The sequence below is a fragment of the Pituophis catenifer genome, unplaced genomic scaffold, assembly GCF_029215685.1.
Source record: "Pituophis catenifer annectens isolate HBS135680 unplaced genomic scaffold, rPitCat1.0.hap2 SCAF_1, whole genome shotgun sequence".
NCBI lineage: Eukaryota > Metazoa > Chordata > Lepidosauria > Squamata > Colubridae > Pituophis > Pituophis catenifer.
The window spans coordinates 175,584,038-175,602,662 of NW_027256881.1; the positions used below are offsets into that span (position 1 = coordinate 175,584,038).

The 18,625-nt window shown below is 42.8% G+C and overlaps 1 protein-coding gene across 1 annotated transcript in view; it reads right to left on the reverse strand.

Annotated features, from left to right (window-relative positions):
• Positions 1–18,625, reverse strand: part of CPS1 (carbamoyl-phosphate synthase 1) — a 177,335-nt gene that overhangs the window by 63,935 nt on the left and 94,775 nt on the right. Inside the window, exon 21 of the mRNA XM_070956779.1 lies at positions 11,963–12,104. Coding sequence (XP_070812880.1) covers positions 11,963–12,104 — 142 coding nt within the window. The remainder of the gene's footprint in view (positions 1–11,962; positions 12,105–18,625) is intronic.

Consider the following 18,625-nt stretch of genomic DNA (forward strand, 5'->3'; position numbering starts at 1 on the left):
CATGCTGAAGTAGACTGGTGCTCAGGTATTAAACAATGTAGAGAGACAGCTGACTATCTTGGAAAAAATCCTTTGGTGACAAGTCACAGGAGACAAATCCTATAGGCTAACAACAGCAATGTTCAAAATATTGAATTATATTGATTTTATTGTATAGCAGTCCAGATGACTATTTATGGCTACGTACTGCTAGGTGTGTCCAAGACTGAAGGCTGATTTAAAAATTTTTTTAGATCAGTTGCTAAATCACAGAACGACTACTTGGGATGCTTCAGCTATTTCCAGTCATGCATTCTTTCACCCATTTCCAGTTTGAATCAGGGAAGTCATTATCTAGGAGACACGTCTGTTGCTGAAAATAAAGGCTAGACCTGCTGGGTAAATATAAAGGCTCCCTCAAGCACATTGAACAGATGTGCTTATACAGTTTTCTTGGCAGCAGTATGGAAGTTGTTTGCCATTGCCTCCTTCCCAGGGTGTTTTTGTAACTTCCCAGAATAGCCAACAGCCCTTAATTGTCTCATACCCACTAGAAAACAGGCCAGACCCCGCTTGGCTTGTAGCATTGGACAAAGTCAGCCAGGAAGCTGGTTTTCAGGATAGATGTGAAACATTTTGACCTTGAAAAGGACTCATTCAGAACTCAAAACAGACGCTTCCATGTATACCAAAAGTGGTCCAACCTCTTGGTGTTTCAGCAATGGTAGATTTTTTACCAGAACTTTCACAATAGGTCTTTCAAAGTTCAGAAGTGAAGTCAGACTACTGCTAGAACATTTGAATATCGTATATCAAAGTCAGGACATTCCATGACAAAATGCTTCTATTAACTGAGGTTTGGGGTCTTACCTTTTGTAGGATATAGACCTACCACTATATCTCTGCCTATAAGACTGTTGTTTTTCTCTTTCAGCCTAAATGTTTCTAGACAAACTGATTTAATGAAATCACAAGTTAGCATGTCAATGGACCACTTTAGTACTAAAGAAAACTGTTTATGAAAACAGGGACTGGATTTGACTAATCAGGAAATGATGAAATGGAACCGTTGCTTGTAGTAGAAGTAGCTTGAAAAAATTATAGGTAAGTGTTCACATGGCCAATGATGAAATGGTAACTAGTTAACACTATGCAATGAAGAATTTCAATTTGGTTTACAAAAAACAAATATCTGCAACTGAACTGATCTGTTCTTCAGTTTCATTAACCATAGACAGTAGGGTACAGAGATAGAGAAGTTTAAATCCTATTTAAGTCTGTGGGATTCCTGGATGGTCTCAAGTAAATAACAGAATAAAAGAGAATAACAGAGTTGGAAAGGATATTGAAGGTCTTCTAGTTCAGCCTCCTGCTCAAACAGGGGACCTTATACCATCTGGACAAATGGCTATCTGTTATGTCTAGCAGGGTTTAGTTATAGTTGTAGTGTTGTTATTGGATGAAACCAATGACGTCATGCGCACGGGAGATTCTTTTGTTAGCCATTGGCTGGAGCAGTTGAGCTGTTCATATATAAGAGCTGTCAACTGCCATTTCTAGCTGAGCCGTTACAGTTACAGTTACATGGTGAAGCAATAAAGAGTTACAGTTACAATCGTGAGTTGCCTCAGTATATATTGCAACAATTTAACACTGGCAACGAGGATGGGATATTCCTGAGGCGAATTGAGAGCAGAATCAACATTCAGAGAGTGTGAGTCACCCAATACACAAACCACCGATCCACGAAATGGCTCCTCCAACTTTCGCCCCATACAATGCTGCCGCTGAGACGTGGGATGCGTACGAAGAGCGGTTTGAATGTTTTTTAGAAGCCAACGATTTTACTCTCAGGCAGAAAGAAAAGGGCTCATTTTTTAAATGCTTGTGGCCCTGAAGTATTTGCTACTGCCCGAGCGTTACTCGCTCCCCAGCCTGTGCATACTACTTCCTGGGAAGTTTTGAGGCAGAAATTGAGGGCTCAGTGCGCTCCAACTCCGTCTCATATAGCCCGTAGGTTTAATTTAAAGCAAATACTGCAAGAGGAAGGGGAGCCTGTCAACCGTTATGTCACCCGTCTGCATACAGCCGCCCTCAACTGCGAGTTCCGGGATTTAGATGACGCTTTGGTCAAACAGTTGGTTTGTGGGGTATGCGACATAAACTTACAGAGGCCTTTGTTAGCGAAAAAAACCCTAGATCTTCAAATGGCCATGGAAGAGGCCCAGGCGGCAGAGATGTCAGATAAATCCGCCGCGGACATCCGTAAGTGCCATTCCTCTGCTAATCAAGCCACAGCTGTCCATAGTGAGGAGGTTGTTTCCGAAGACGATGAAGAAGAGCCGGAGGTCAGTCGTATTAAGACGTTTACTGAAAAAGGTGGGCGGCCAACCGGAAAAAAACCTCCTCCATCCTCCTGCCTCAGCTGCGGTGATCAGCACCCCTGAGCAACTTGCCGGTTCCGTTCAGTGACATGTCGACGTTGCAGCAAACTTGGCCACCTCGCACGTGTCTGCCGCTCGGGTCGCCAGAGGCAATCTACGTTTCGACCAAAAGGTGCTGCAGTCAACAGTGAAGACTGTTTTGCGATATTCCGCGGCCGGCGGGTCACTGAAATAACGACCCACCGTGACTCCACTACACGTTCAAACAAGCTTTTCCTGACTGTGAAGATCGAAGGTGTTCCTTGCAGGATGGAAGTCGACACCGGCTCATCTAAATCCATTGTCTCCTGGACTACCATCAAAGAAATGATGCCTAGCCTGCAGAAAAATCAGCTTCACCCCAGCCCTGTTAAGCTTAGAGATTATCAGGGAAACCGGATTCTAATTATTGGGCACGGTTGTTTCCTAGTTGAATATGATAGTTTCACTGGCCGCCTCCTCTTAATCATGGTGGATGGCTCCCTTCCCAGTCTGTTAGGCTTAGATTGGTTTGGATCCCTTGGCCTTGCCATCATAGGCATCCACTCAACAACCTCAGAGAGTGATTTCGATATGTTGGCTAGCGAATTCAAAGATGTGTTCAACGATGCTCTGGGTAAATATGTGGGTTCCCCAATTTCACTGAACTTAGACCCGAACGTTGCCCCTATTAGGCTCAAACCCCGGAGAGTACCTTTGGCCCTCCATCCAAAAGTAGAAGCCGAGTTAGATAAGTTGATTGCCCAGGGAGTTTTAGAACCCACTGACCATTCCCGGTGGGAGACCCCAATAGTCATTCCTATCAAGCCGGACGGGTCGGTCCACATCTGCGCGGATTTTAAAAGTACGTTGAACCGGGCATTACAAGCCAACCCCTATCCTGTTCCAGTAGTCCAACACTTGCTCCACTCCCTGGGTTCAGGCTCCATTTTTGCTAAGCTTGATCTAGTTCAAGTGTATCAGCAGCTTCCGGTGGCTGAGGCCTCAGCTGAGGCCCAAACGATTGTAACCCACCGGGGAGCTTTTAAGTGCAAACGGCTTCAATTCGGTATTAGCATAGTCCCGGGGTTATTTCAAAATTTAATGGAGCGCCTCCTACAAGGACTTCCCGGGGTAGTCCCATATTTTGATGACGTGCTCATCTCCACGTCTTCGTGGGATGAGCTCGTTGGCCATGTTAGGGCCATCCTTCTACGCTTCAGGAAGGCCGGCCTAAAATTGAAGAAATCTAAATGTTTTATTGGTGTGCCACAGGTTGAATTTTTGGGGTATTTAATTGATGCCACAGGTATCCACCCTACTCCCTCAAAGGTGGCAGCTATAAAAAAACGCTGCCGTTCCAACGTGCAACACTGACCTGCAAGCATTTCTGGGGCTCCTCAATTTTTATAGCGTATTTTTACCCCATAAAGCCACCTTGGCGGAGCCTCTTCACCGTTTATTGGACAAAAATACGCCATGGTCCTGGGGCGAGGCTGAAAACCGTTCTTTCCGGGCTGTCCAAGACCTACTAACATCCTCTGCTGTCCTGGTACAATATAGTTCTCACCTTCCTCTGGTAATAACAGCGGATGCATCCCCTTTTGGCATCGGTGCCGTCCTTAGCCATAGGTTTCCAAATGGAATAGAGGCACCTATTGCCTATTATTCCCATACTCTTTCCTCCACGGAACGCAAGTATAGTCAATTAGACAGGGAGGCCCTAGCCGCAGTGGCTTCTGTAAAGAAGTTCCACGATTATATTTATGGCCGCCATTTTGATTTGGTCACTGACCATAAGCCTCTTCTGGGGCTCTTAGCTGGGGACCGTCAGACTCCTTTGATACTTTCCCCCAGGATGTCCCATTGGACTGAGTTTTTAGCGGCTTATAATTACACCTTAAGATACCGCCCGGGTAAGGAGATCGCGCATGCTGATGTGTTGAGCCGCTGTCCGTTGCTCTTGCCCATGGAGGACCCTGCACCGACCTCTTCTGTCCTCCTTGTAGAGGAGCTGCCCATTCCCTTATCTGTAACCGACGTTGCCGCCCACTCTGCACTTGACTCTTTGTTAGTGCAGGTGCTCGACTGGGTGGCAAGGGGGTGGCCATTGGGACAAGTGGCCAAGCAGTTCAAGCCGTTCCGGCTCAGGCAACATGAACTTTCTGTCCTCCGGGGTTGCCTTTTGTGGAGTCATTGGGTCATTATTCCCCCAAAATTGCGTAACTCTATTTTGGAGTGTTTGCACGAAGCCCACCCTGGTATCATCAGGATGAAGGGGCTTAGCCGAAGTTATGTGTGGTGGCCAGGGATCGACCAGGATATAACAGATTGGGTAGCAAAATGCCAAACTTGTCAGCTGTCGAGGCCAGCAGCACCATCTGTTCCTCTCAGGGAGTGGGAATTCCCAAGGACTCCATGGTCACGGGTCCATCTGGATTTTGCTGGCCCCTTTATGGGCCGCCAGTTCCTTATTGTGTTGGACGCGTATTCAAGGTGGGTCGAGGTGGAAATAATGCCATCCATCACATCAGAGGCCGTCATACGTGTTTTAAATAAATTATTTGCTACACATGGCCTTCCGGATGTTCTGGTGTCCGATAATGGCCCACAACTGATATCTGCCCCATTTCAAATGTTCCTGGCCAGTTTAGGAATCTGCCATGCCCGGATTGCCCCTTATTGTCCCTCCAGTAATGGTTTGGCAGAAAGGGCTGTGAAGTCAACTAAAGAAGCGCTGGCAAGACTAGGACCACGGGGGTGGCAAGAAAGGGTTTCCACATATTTGCTTTCTCAGCACACAACACCTTGTTCAAGCACTAATCGAAGTCCTGCTGAGATGCTGATGGGCCGCCGATTACGAACAACACTTGACCATCTGCATCCTTTATACAACTCAGACCGGCCTACAACAGGCTATTTGCCACCTAGGGTGTTTAAAGAGGGGGACCAGGTTTTTGCACGAAACTATGGGGGCGACCCCCGTTGGTTGCCGGGACAGATTATACAAGTAACGGGTCCCTGTTCTTACAGGGTCCTGCTCGTTGATGGCAGAACCTGGCGGAGACACGTGGACCAGTTACGGAAACGTGTGTTAGAAAAAAACCCGGCAGAGGTCGTGAGTCCGTCACCTACAACACCGCTAAGTTCCATGCCAGGTCCAACGCTAAGTTCACAAGTGAATGAAAACTTAACGCGGGGCGCCGCAAGGAGCCAGCAGTGGCTCAACTTACCTGAGGTCAAGTCCGAGGCTGGGAAGTCTGTTCCAGGGAACACTCCGTCAATTGTACAGTTCTCTTCTCTATCCATGCCGGAATCAGCTGCACCTGTTATCGAACCTGAACTACGACGGTCTGGACGAACACGCAGGTGCCCAGCGTACCTTAATGATTACACTTGCATGATCCAGGAGGGGAGGAGTGTTATGTCTAGCAGGGTTTAGTTATAGTTGTAGTGTTGTTATTGGATGAAACCGATGACATCATGCGCACAGGAGATTCTTTTGTTAGCCATTGGCTGGAGCGGTTGAGCTGTTCATATATAAGAGCTGTCAACTGCCATTTCTAGCTGAGCCGTTACAGTTACAGTTACATGGTGAAGCAATAAAGAGTTACAGTTACAATCGTGAGTTGCCTCAGTATATATTGCAACAATTTAACACTATCCAATCTCTTCTTAAAAACCGCTAGTGATGGAGCACCAACAACGTCTGAAGGCAACCAGTTCCACTAGCTAATTGTTCTCATTGTCAGAAAATTTCTCTTTAGTTCTTGGTTGCTTCTCTCCTTGATTAGTTTCCATCCATTGCTTCTTGTCCTGCCCTCAGGTGCTTTGGAAAATAACCTTTTCCAAAGGTTCTTTTTTGTGGCAGCCTCCAAATATTGGACCAGTGCTATCATTGCACCCCTAGTCCAGAGGTGGGATTCACTTGCCTTCCCTACCGGTTCACAAATGTGAGCACGCATGCGCATTTGCTGGCTTTGCTCGCACATGCTTCCTCTGTGCATCTGCATGGCTTTCTGTGCATGCTCATTGCTTGCGCATTACATCTGGGCAGGTGGGCGGAGCCTCCCGCAGTTGCCACTACCGGTTCGCACGAACTGGACAGAACAGGCTGAATCCCATCTCTGCCCTAGTCCTTCTTTTTACTAAACTAGTAAACCCGTTTCCTGCAACCGTTCCTCATATGTTTTAGCCCCCAATCCCCTGATCATCTTTGTTACTCTGCACACTTTCTAGAGTCTTAGCATTTTTTTATATTGTGGCGACCAAAACTGGATGCAATATTCCAAGTGTAGTCTTACCAAGGCATTATAACATGGCATTAAAACTTCATATGATCTTCATTCTATCCCTCTATTAATACAGCCTTGGATTGCATTGGCTTTTTTGATAGCTGCCAACACACTACTGGCTCATATTAAAGTCATTGTCCATTAGGACTCCAAGATCCCTCTTGCAGTTACTATGAAATTAGGTGAAAATAAAAATGTGCAAAGGCTATTAGCAGATCCATTACTTTAGACCTGAGAGTTATTAAAGAAAAAAGGCATTTGAAACTTGGCAAGTCAGATCACGCCATGACTGGCCTGATAAGAAACAAGATTGGAGACAGATTAGTAACTCAGATCTTTTCTTTTACCTGATAGAAAAAGAGTAAAAGTGAGAAGCATTTATTTTCTTTTAAAAAGATAATTATAGATTTTGGTATCTTCTTTCTTTCTGCTACAAAAATGTCCCATGTGCTCCCAAATGGAAGACTGAATATTATTTACACTATTATCTGAAACAACCAAGAAGCAATACAAAAGACAATCAGCCTCTGAGGACATAAGAAATTAGTTCAATTTTCATTTCTAAAGAATGAACACAAGCTATACTTGTCTTGTTAGAGATCTACTCCCAAGATCAGTGGCAGAATCCTTGTTTATTCATAAGGCTCAAAGACAGCCTGTGACTAAGAACATTTCTACACTTCACCTTTAAGTTGTCATGGCAGCTGAACTTTAAGCCACCTTAAAACTTCTTTTTGCAAATGTTTAAAAAGTATTCAACTGAAGACTTCTATTGAACAAGTCCCCTTCTGCTCTCCCATCTTTTCATACAAGAAAACCACTGTCAATCACTGTTGCTTCTGTAAGATCCATCCATCCATCCATCCATCCATCCATCCATCCATCAATCCATCCATCTATTAAATGTATGTGTTATCTATCAAGTGACTCTGGGTGGCTTACAACATGATAAAAGCAACAATAGAAAACCTTAAAGCATTAAAAATTAAAATGTAAAAATGCCAGTAGTGATTATAGTGATTATAATATTGGCCTGTCAAGAGGAAGACCACTGGTTTGGAATCCAGCACAAATATTATTCTATTTTATTTTTATAATTTCCCTGTCTTTTTTAAACAAATTCATCAGTGTTCTATTTCATCATTTTTTTTATTACATTTGACAACTGCTTGGTTTTTAACTAAAATCAATTACAACCTAAATGAAAAAGTACTGTATTTCTCACACTATAAGACGCACTCCCCCCACTCCCCAAAAGTGGGTGGAAATGTCTGTGCGTCTTATAGAGTGAATGTTGCCAAAGCCCTGCCCACCCACCGGCCCCCACCCTTCGGCCATTTTCAGCCTCCACGTGCTCCATTTTTGGCCTCCACACACCGGCGGTAATCGGCAGCACCTGCAACCCCAACCGCCTGGAACGGGCCAAAAACGGGATGCATGAGGGCTGAAAACGGGGCATGTAGAGGCCGAAAATGGGCCTCCACACGCCCATTTTAAAAGAGCCCATTTTAAAAGGGGCGCAATGGCTAAGACCCTGAGCTTGTCGATCGAAAGATCGGCAGTTCAGCAGTTCGAATCCCTAGTGCTGCGTAATGGGGTGAGCTCCCGTTACTTGTCCCAGCTTCTGCCAACCTAGCAGTTCGAAAGCACATAAAAAATGGAAGTAGAAAAATAGGGACCATCTTTAGTGGGAAGGTAACAGCGTTCCATGTGCCTTTGGCGTTTAGTCATAACAGTCACATGATCACGAAGATGTCGTCAGACAGCGCTGGTTCTTCGGCTTTGAAAAAGAGATGAGTACCGCCCCCTAGACTCAGAAATGACTAGCACATATGTGCAAGGGGAACCTTTACCTTTATCTTTATTGTTGCTTTTATCATGTTGTAAGCCACCCAGAGTCACTTGATGGGTAACATATAAATTTAAGATAGATAGATAGATAGATAGATAGATAGATAGATAGATAGATAGATAGATAGATCTTACAGAAGCAAAAGTGATTGACAGTGGTTTTCTTGTATGGAAAGATGGGAGAGCAGAATGGAAGGCGACTTGTTCAATAGAAGTCTTCAGGCTGAATACTTTGTAAACATTTGCAAAAAAACACACGGAGGCTGAAAATGGGAAGTTCGGAGGTGGCGATAGGCAGAGGTGGCAATGGCGGCGATGATCCCCGCAGCCTGGAACAGCTGATTAGCGGTATTCCAGGAGGCCAATCCAACCACCAATCAGCTGCTGGTGCTAAATCAGGCTGCGATAATGTGCTGAAGCTGACCAGGCTGTTTGCTATCTGCTGCAAAAAATAGTACAAAAAATACCCTCCTACAAGAACTGATCACTACATTTTTCTGGGACATTTTAAAAAAACTAGTATTTTAAGTAGTAATTTATTTTTTAAAATATCCAGTAAATAGTTTATATTTAATATTTAAATAACAAGACCTGGCAATGACTTGGGAACTTGAAGAAAGCAGGAAACTTGAAGAAAGAGACAGAGGTGTAAATTCTGGCTACACAGGATCAAGGCTTAAGAACAAATGCATATAAAGCCAGAATTGGGAAGACAGCAACAGACAGCAAATGCCAGTTCTGCAAAAAATGCTGAAGAAAAGTGGACCACCTTGTTAGCTGCTATAAAACTACAAATAATGGTATAACACAGTAGCAACAATGGTGCATTGGGAATATCTTCAAGAAATACAGTTTGCCTCCTAGCAAGAATTGGTAGGACCACAAAGTAGACCACAACAGGAAATGAAATCATTAAAGAGCTCTGGGATTTTAGAATTCAAACAGGTAAATTCTGCCACACAACATCCTGTCATAAGTTCAGAACTGGGTTGTAAGTAGCTTTTGGGGAATCCATTGTAATTTTGTACGGTCACTAAGCGATCGGTCATAAGTTGAGGACTACCTGCAACAGAAAATGAAGAAGCTAAAGTGCTCTGGGATTTTCGAATTCAAACAGACAAGCATTTGCCATATAACACCCCAGACTTAATAAACGTCAATAAGAAAGAACAAAGTCTGCCTAGTGGATGTGGCAGTACCTGGAGACAGCAGAATAGAACACAAGAAACTGAAGAAAATATAAAGACCCACAAGTAGAAGTAGAATGAGTGTGGCAAAAGAAAGCAAAGGTAGCACCAATAGTAAAAGGCTGCCTTGGTTGTAATTTCAAAACATTTGAAGCACCATTGGCATGGACAAAATCAGTCAATTGCAAAAGGTAGCCTTATCTGGAACAGCTTACATTCTATGAGAATACTTTTAATATTATTAAATAGCAACATCTGCCTATTGCAGGTCCTTGGGAAGGACCAACTGGCAAACAGAGTCTAAATACCAGGCAACCGAACACAGTATTATTTCTGGCAAATTTCAAACTACTGATTCTTGATTGTCAAGCAAATATTCTAACCATTCTGCTACAGAACACTACTCTTGTGGACCCCATTAGTCAAGGAATTTTGGCTGGTGAGCAGGGGTGAAATGCTCCCGGTTCGGACTGGATCGCCCAATCCAGTAGCGATGATGGGTGGTGGTTCGGAGAACCGGTAGCAAAAATCCCTGACACACCACCCCCCATGCCCAGCTGAGCCACGCAATCATCAAAGGCTTTTAAAATTATTTTTAAAAGCATTTTTTCTACAACCTCTTCGGCCAAAAAAATGCTTTTAAAAGTAAAAAAAAAAGCCTCTGACGATCAGGCAACTCAGTTGGGATCATCAGAGGCTTTTAAAAGCATTTTTTTAATGCTTTTAAAATGCTTTTAAAATGCTTTTAATGCTCGGCCGAAGAGGTTGTAGAAAAAATGGTTTTAAACGTAAAAAAAAAAAGTTGGCCATGCCCACCCAGTCACATTACTCCTCACCAAGCCACGCCCACAGAACCGGTAGTAACAAATTTTACATTTTACCACTGCTGGTGAGGTCCAGAAAAAGAGACTTTTTCTGCTGTGGCTCCTGACCTCTGGAACAATGTGCTTCCCAAGGTAAAATAGGCACCCACTCTTTTGACCTTCCAAAAGGACTTGAAGTAATGGATCTGCCAACTAGCCTGGGCTCCAAATGAAGGTGTGGAGATTGTTAATATTTTAGATATGACTCACCTCGCTGTGCTCACTTGCTCCCTTCCTCTTCATCATGGTCTGAATGTTAAATATATGGCCTCTATTTTATTGTTTTAATGTTTTATATGCTATTTTTATTAAATGTTTGCATGCTGTCTAGAGTTGCCTAAGTTTAATAAATAAATAAATTGGTAATAGTAACTTCAGTAAAGATTAGAGAACTGCAAAGTTGGCCATCACTGAGAGGGTCTTTCTGCTGCAGTGTCCACTAGACTATCAATGCAGATGCATTGAAGAGGATAAACTGAACAGAAGCATTTGAGCTGCCAGAAGCCAGAAAACATCCTGTTAAATGCAAAGCAGGAGAACAACTGCTAGAGCAGCAGTCCCCAACCTTTGCGGTTTGGTGCCCTGGCTGGGGGGGGGGGGGCGGGGAGAGAGGAACCGAGCTGCATGAGTGTCTGCCCGGCACACGTGTGCAGCTTGACTCACGTGAGGGTGGCCCAGCACACACATGTGCATACAGCTTGACTTGCACAAGTTGAGCTGCACATGCATGCTGGCCTGCCACTCATATGAGTTGAGCTACGCGCATGTGCACTGGCCCACCACTCACATGCCCCAGTTGCAAATAGGCCATGGCCCAGTAGTGAGAAGTTGGGGACTCCTGTGCTAGAAGTTGCATTCAATATGCTAGAGATGAGTAGAGGATGTCATCTTCCATTTCTGCTCCCCAGCAATGTTTGATGGCCTATTTTTTTTTTTAATTTGATTTATATGCCGCCCTTCTCCGGAGACTCAGGGCGGCTTACAATATGCTAAACAATAGCCTTCATCCTTTTGTATATGTATACAAAGTCAGCTTATTGCCCTCACAACTGGGTCCTCAATTTACCTACCTTACAAAGGATGGAAGACTGAGTCAACCTTGAGCCTGGCGAGATTCGAACCTGCAGTAATTGCAGGCAGCTGGTCTTAATAACAGGGTGCTTTAGACCACTGTACTACCAAGGCTCTTCTCATAACAGGGCAATTTGGCAGTATGGGTATAGCCTATGCAACCAGGTTCTTGTAAATAGCAACACTGTTCTTGAGAGATGAAAAGTTAACAATGTCAATGTTTATCAAATGTACGTATTTCCACTTTGTGTTATATCTTCAGTGTTTACAGAAAATAGCAATAACAACAGCAGCTAATGTGTATGTATTTATACCTGTTTCACCCAAGGTATTATGTTCTTCTTAATTCTCAGTTCCCTGCTCTGAGCTTCACTCAGTCCTAGACATTTCCCAATCTGCTTATCTGAGAAGCCAATCTGCTTCGCTCTCCTCAGGCTTTCTTCTGGAACAGAGTCACTGTAATCAACATAAAAAAGAATGCATAATGGATACAGGTTTCATGTTCTGCTCGTATATTTTTCAGCCTCAAGGGAGGATGAAATGTACATTGAATAAAGTAAAAGGCAGAAAAAATGGTGGAGAGCGGGAGCCAAACTCAAATCTTTTCTTATCAATAAATCCCACCCATTCTCTTAAGCTGCTGAGTGCTTAAAATATTGCTGTTTACTTGGAGAAAGTATGTGATCCAGAACAATAATTGGCTGCTAACCCAATTATCTGGGATACAAACAGTTTTCTCTGAGGTCAAGTCTGACCCGTAGCTTGCCAAGAGAGTCAAAACTATTTCTTTGGGTATCTCTCACAAGTAAGCAATTCTGGAAGGAATTATTCCACTGTTATATTATACTCTTCAATTCCAAAAATGTGGAGATTATATTTACTATCCGTTTTAATTATTTATTAATCAAGAGAAAGCTTTAAAAGGCATCATAAAACATTATACACTACAAAATTCAGTTTGTATTATTAAAATAAAAGCAGAAATGGTAGTTATACCCAATAGTTACCTCATACCTAATATCTTTTAAATATTCCTAATTCATTTATTCCATATGAGTTGATTAAATCTGTTGCAGTATTAAAATACTTTATATTTTTTTACCTAATCCAAAACAATATGTAAAGGTTTTCCCTAAAATATCATTATCTGTGTCCAGTTTTATATAACCCACCCTCACTCTCATGTCCTAGTTGCTAAAATCCTGTTCTTTTCTCATAAATTCCATTTCCACCAGCAACTTTTACCTGCAATATAAGAACAATTTGTGCATTCACCAACATATTAATATTGTATACTAATTACATCAGTTTATTATGAAATAGGACCATGAAAACTTCTGAAATGGTGCTTGGTTTCTTTAATAATTAGAATAGAATAGAATAGAATAGAATAGAATAGAATAGAATAGAATAGAATAGAATAGAATAGAATAGAATAGAATTCTTTATTGGCCAAGTGTGATTGGACACACAAGGAATTTGTCTTGGTGCATATGCTCTCAGTGTACATAAAAGAAGAGATACATTCATCAAGAATCATAAGGTACATAAGATACAACACTTAATGATAGTCATAGGGTACAAATAAGCAATCAAAACATATTAGGAAACAGTCAATATAAATCGTAAGGATACCAGCAACAAGGTTAAACTCATACAGTCATAAGTGGGAGAAGATGGGTGATAGGAACGATGAGAAGATTAATAGTAGTGCACCAATAGTACACCAATCAAGGTTTCCACCTTCTCATACCTTCTGCCTGAAATAATTGCTAGATTTAAATTGTCATTTTAAGTTACCAACTTCAAGTATGCACAGCTGTTCCATTATGAAACAACTGTAAAAGTAAAATAGCAATTTCAGGGTGATGAAAGAGCTGGCAGGTGTGTTTTTAAAGACACTATCTATAATTTTTAAGAAATCCTGTAGAACAGGTAAGGTGTAAGAATAACAGTGGAGACAGATACTTTCTGTTTCTATCCTCAAAAAAAAGAGAGAGGAACTATAAACAAGGCATTATTTTAGAACTTATTATTTAGCAGTATCTCTGCAATTGTCTAGGAAACAATTCATTGATTACTGGAAACCAGATAAATGTATTAGGAATAAATCATGCCAAATGACATGTGTATATAAATCAATTTAGATTTACTAATATAGTAAATCATGGGCATGAGTTCATGATTTACTATAAAGTTTTTCATGATATCCTTATAGACAAGACTGTAAAATACAAATTTAAAAAATAAATCCTGGATCAAGAACTGGTTAAGTAAGTGTTCTCAGTGAGTTCTCATTAATGGCTCTATGTTAACATAAAATAAAATCTTCAGTAGAATATGATAGCATTTTGTTCTGAAGCCTGTGTTATTCAGTATTTTATAAATGTTCTTAGCAGGTAAAGCAGATAATATAGCTCTGGCCTCTTTTTATCTGGGATCAGAAGCTAAGTAGAGTCAGCCAGTTTAGGACTTCAGCCAAGAAATGCCAGGGCTCCGGCTAGACAGGAAAGTTTAGTGGGGGAGTCATAGGGCACAAGAAATCATAACCATGAGAGAATTTCTTTGGCAGCACTACCTGTGATCTGATCCAAGTAATGGAAGATAATCTGAAATTGAGCAAATAGTGAGACAAAGCTGCTAAAAAAGATCATGTCGTCTTGGTTTTGTAAGGAAATAGATATACTGAAATACTAGAATTAGTAGAAACTTGTTATTTGTTTCCTGCAACATATATATGTATGATATATGATGTCTTTGTATACCTGCATACTGTAAATATTTGTTTCCTGGAACATATACATATATTATGCCTTTGATGTTGTAACACAAATATCCACATTGACTAACTTCCTGGAACAAACATATACTGTTATTTTAAACAGATTAAGGAATAGGAGAAATAAAACTCCTCTGCCTTCAATTTTCCTAACCAACGTACGTTAACTTGCTAATAAAATGGATGAAATACTCCTTTTAAACAGATTCAATTCTGATTTTTACAATTCAGCAGCCCTATGCTTCTCTGAAACTTGATTAAATGAATCAATTGAAGTTAGCAGCCTGCATATCCCAGGATTTCAGATTCAACGATCAGACAGAATTGCAGAAACACCTGGTAAAAAGAAGGGAGGAGGATTATGCTTATATATCAACAACAGCTGGTCTCAGGATATAACTATAATATATAAATTCTGTGACGAAAACCTAGAGGCATTATCAACTGCAAACCATACTATTCGCCTCGTGAATTTTTCTCATTTTTTCTAATTGCTGTTTATGTCCCACCACAAGCCTCTGTAAACAAGGCATTACGAACTCTAGCTGACCAAATTATGGAGGCTGAAGCCAAATACTCTGATTCACTGGCCATTATTTTGGGAGATCTAAACAAGGCAAACTTAAAGAAAGAGCTACCAAAATACTTTCAGCATGTCAACTGTCCCACTAGAGGCACGAATACTTTAGACCATAGCTACACAACACTAAAAGATGCTTATCGGTCTTTACCATGAACAGCTGTAGGACACTGTGATTATTGCATGATTCACCTTGTACCTGCTTACAGGCAAAGACTTAAAACCACAAAACCAACAATTAAATCAGTGAAGACTTGGATTGAGGAGGCAAAATTAAAGCTACAGGCTTGTTTTGACTGCAGTGATTGGAATATTTTTGAAGATACCTCTGCAGACCTGGATGAACTCACAGATACTGTAATCATATGTCAGCTTCTGTGAAGACCTATGTGTACCGACCAGGAACTTGCGAATATACAATAACAACAAACCTTGGTTCACAGCTAAACTTAAGCAGCTACGTCGTTCCAAAGAGGAAGCCTACAGAAAAGGTGATAAAATGCTGTACAATCAGGCCAGAAATGTATTAACAAGGGAGATCAGAGCAGCAAAAAGAAGCTACTCTGAAAAGCTAAAGTTCTCAACAAATGAACCAGCAAACATGTGGAAAACTATTAAAAATATCACCGGCTACAGCAAACCTCCTTCCCAGGCTGAAGGAAATGAGCAACTGGCAGATGACCTGAACATGTTTTACTGCAGGTTTGAAAGGAAACTACAGCCACCTATCTCTACAACCCTCATCTCAGACACACCAGCAACAGCCAAACCTCCTACAACTGACCCCATCCTATTGGGTTCATGACCCCTAGTGATCACAGAAAAGGAAGTGCAAGACCTATTTCACAAACAAAAGCCAGGAAAAGCTCCAGGCCCAGAGAAGATAACTCCTTCTTGCTTAAAAGTCTGTGCTGACTAATTGGCCCCCATCTTCACCCGTATCTTCAATAAATCACTAGAGATGTGCCATTTCCTTCTTGCTTCAAATTTATTTATTTATTTATTTATTTATTTATTTATTTATTTATTTATTTATTTATTTTTCAATTTATTTTTCAATTTATATACCGCCCTTCTCCCTGAGGACTCAGGGCGGTGCACAGCCAGAATTAAAAACATGAAATACAAATATTAAAAACAATTAAAATCTATATAAATTTGGCCCAAAATTTAAAAAACCACAAACCAATTAAACATTTAAAAATTTTAAAAAATTTCTTCCTAAGCCAGCCCGGCTTGCTGGAAAAAGTGGGTTTTAAGGGCACGGCGGAAGGCACTGAGGTCTTGGATTCTCCTTATCTCTGGGGGCAGCTGATTCCAGAGGGTAGGTGCCCCCACAGAGAAGGCTCTCCCCCTGGGGGTCACCAGCCTACATTGTTTGGCTGATGGCACCCTGAGGAGGCCCTCTCTGTGGGAGCGCACGGGTTGCTGGGAGGTCGTCGGTAGCAGCAGGCGGTCTCGAAGATAGCTAGGCCCTATGCCATGGAGCACTTTAAAGGTGATAACCAACACCTTGAAGCGCACCCGGAAGACCACTGGGAGCCAGTGCAGCTCGCGCAGGAACGGTGTTACATGGGAGCGCCATGCTGCTCCCATCACTACCCGCGCTGCTGCGTTCTGGACCAGCTGGAACCTCCGGGTGCCCCTCAAGGGGAGCCCCATGTAGAGAGCATTGCAGTAGTCAAGGCGAGAGGTGACGAGGGCGTGAGTGACTGTGCACAGGGAATCCCGATCAAGAAAGGGCTGCAACTGGTGAATCAGGCGAACCTGATAAAAGGTCCCCCTGGTTACAGCCGTCAGATGTTCCTCCAAGGACAGCTGCATATCCAGGAGGACTCCCAGATTGCGAGCCCTTTCTGTGGGGGCCAAGGACTCGCCCCCAATAGTCAGTGATGGAGTCAACTGACTATATCGGGATGCCGGGAGCCACAGCCACTCAGTCTTGGAAGGGTTGAGCTTGAGCCTGTTCCTCCCCATCCAGATCCGCACAGCCTCCAGGCACTGAGACATCACTTCAAGGGCATCGTTGGGGTGGCCTGGGGTGGAGATGTACAGCTGGGTGTCATCAGCGTACTGATGGTATCTCACTCCGAAGCCACGGATGATCTCGCCCAGTGGCTTCACATAAATGTTGAACAGAAGGGGCGAGAGGACCGATCCCTGCGGCACTCCACAGACGAGAGGCCTCGAGGTCGACCTCTGCCCCCCTGCCAACACAAACTGCGACCGGTCGGAGAGAAAGGAGGAGAACCACTGCAATACGGTGCCTCCCACCCCCAACTCTTCCAGCCGGTGCAGCATGATACCATGGTCGATGGTATCAAAAGCCGCTGAGAGGTCTAACAGGACCAGAACAGAGGAGCAACCCCTGTCCCGAGCCCTCCAGAGATCATCAACCAAGGCGACCAATGCCGTTTCCGTGCTGTGCCCAGACCTGAAACCCGACTGGAACGGATCTAGATAAGATGTTTCCTCCAGGAATTGTGGAAACTGTCGCGCGACCACACTCTCAACAACCTTCGCCATGAAGCGAAGGTTGGAGACAGGACGATAGTTGGCCAATATTGCCGGATCCAGGGACGGCTTCTTGAGGAGAGGCCTCACCACCGCCTCTTTCAAGGCAGCGGGGAAGTAACCCTCACTCAACGAAGCGTTGATAACACCCTGGAGCCAGCCTCGTGTAACCTCCCAGGAAGCCAGTACCAACCAGGAGGGACACGGGTCCAGTAAACATGTGGCCGTACTAAGTCTCCCCAAAATCCTGTCCACATCATCAGGAGTCACAGCATCAAACTCCTCCCAGATAACATTCTCAAGACTATTCCTCGTCACCCTGCCCTGATCTACCCAGTCAGAGCCCAAATCCCCCCGGATCTGAGCGATTTTGTCATACAGGTATTGTCCGAAATCCTCCGCCCTGCCTTCCAGGGGATCCTCCCGCACTCCTGGATGGAGCAGGGAGTGGGTCACCCTAAACAGGGCGGCCGGATGATTCATATGCATATGCACCAAGACAAATTCCTTGTGTGTCCAATCACACTTGGCCAATAAAAAAATCTATTCTATTCTATTCTATTCTATTCTATTCTATTCTATTCTATTCTATTCTATTCTATTCTATTCTATTCTATTCTAGCTCTTGCCTGCATGTATCTTGTATGTGTTTGGAACAGCTAACCATTTAAGCTTGATCAAGATTAAATGCTATGTTATTCAAGCCTCTGTTTATGTTTCTTGTTTGGCATTTATGAGCTTAAACATATTATTATTGGACCTTACAGTTTCATTCACTATAGCATCATTTCCCAAACCAGAGGAAATGATTCTCCTGCTCTTTTTTATTAGACAAGCTACTCTGAAATTCTTCTAAGTTCCACATCTTAAGAAAAATATTAACCACAGAAGCACATCCAGGGTACAGCAAGCAGGATGGGGAGGGAGTTGAGATGGGCTGCAAACAATGGTTACATGAAATATTAAAACTGAATTTGTTTGGCCTGAAAGATATCAAAGAAAACTGGACAAGAGTCTTCAAATATCAGAAATTGAGAATTGTTTTCTGTTTATCTTGTGTTTTGCTTTGCTTTGCTTTGCTTTGTTTTGTTTTGGAGCTACATT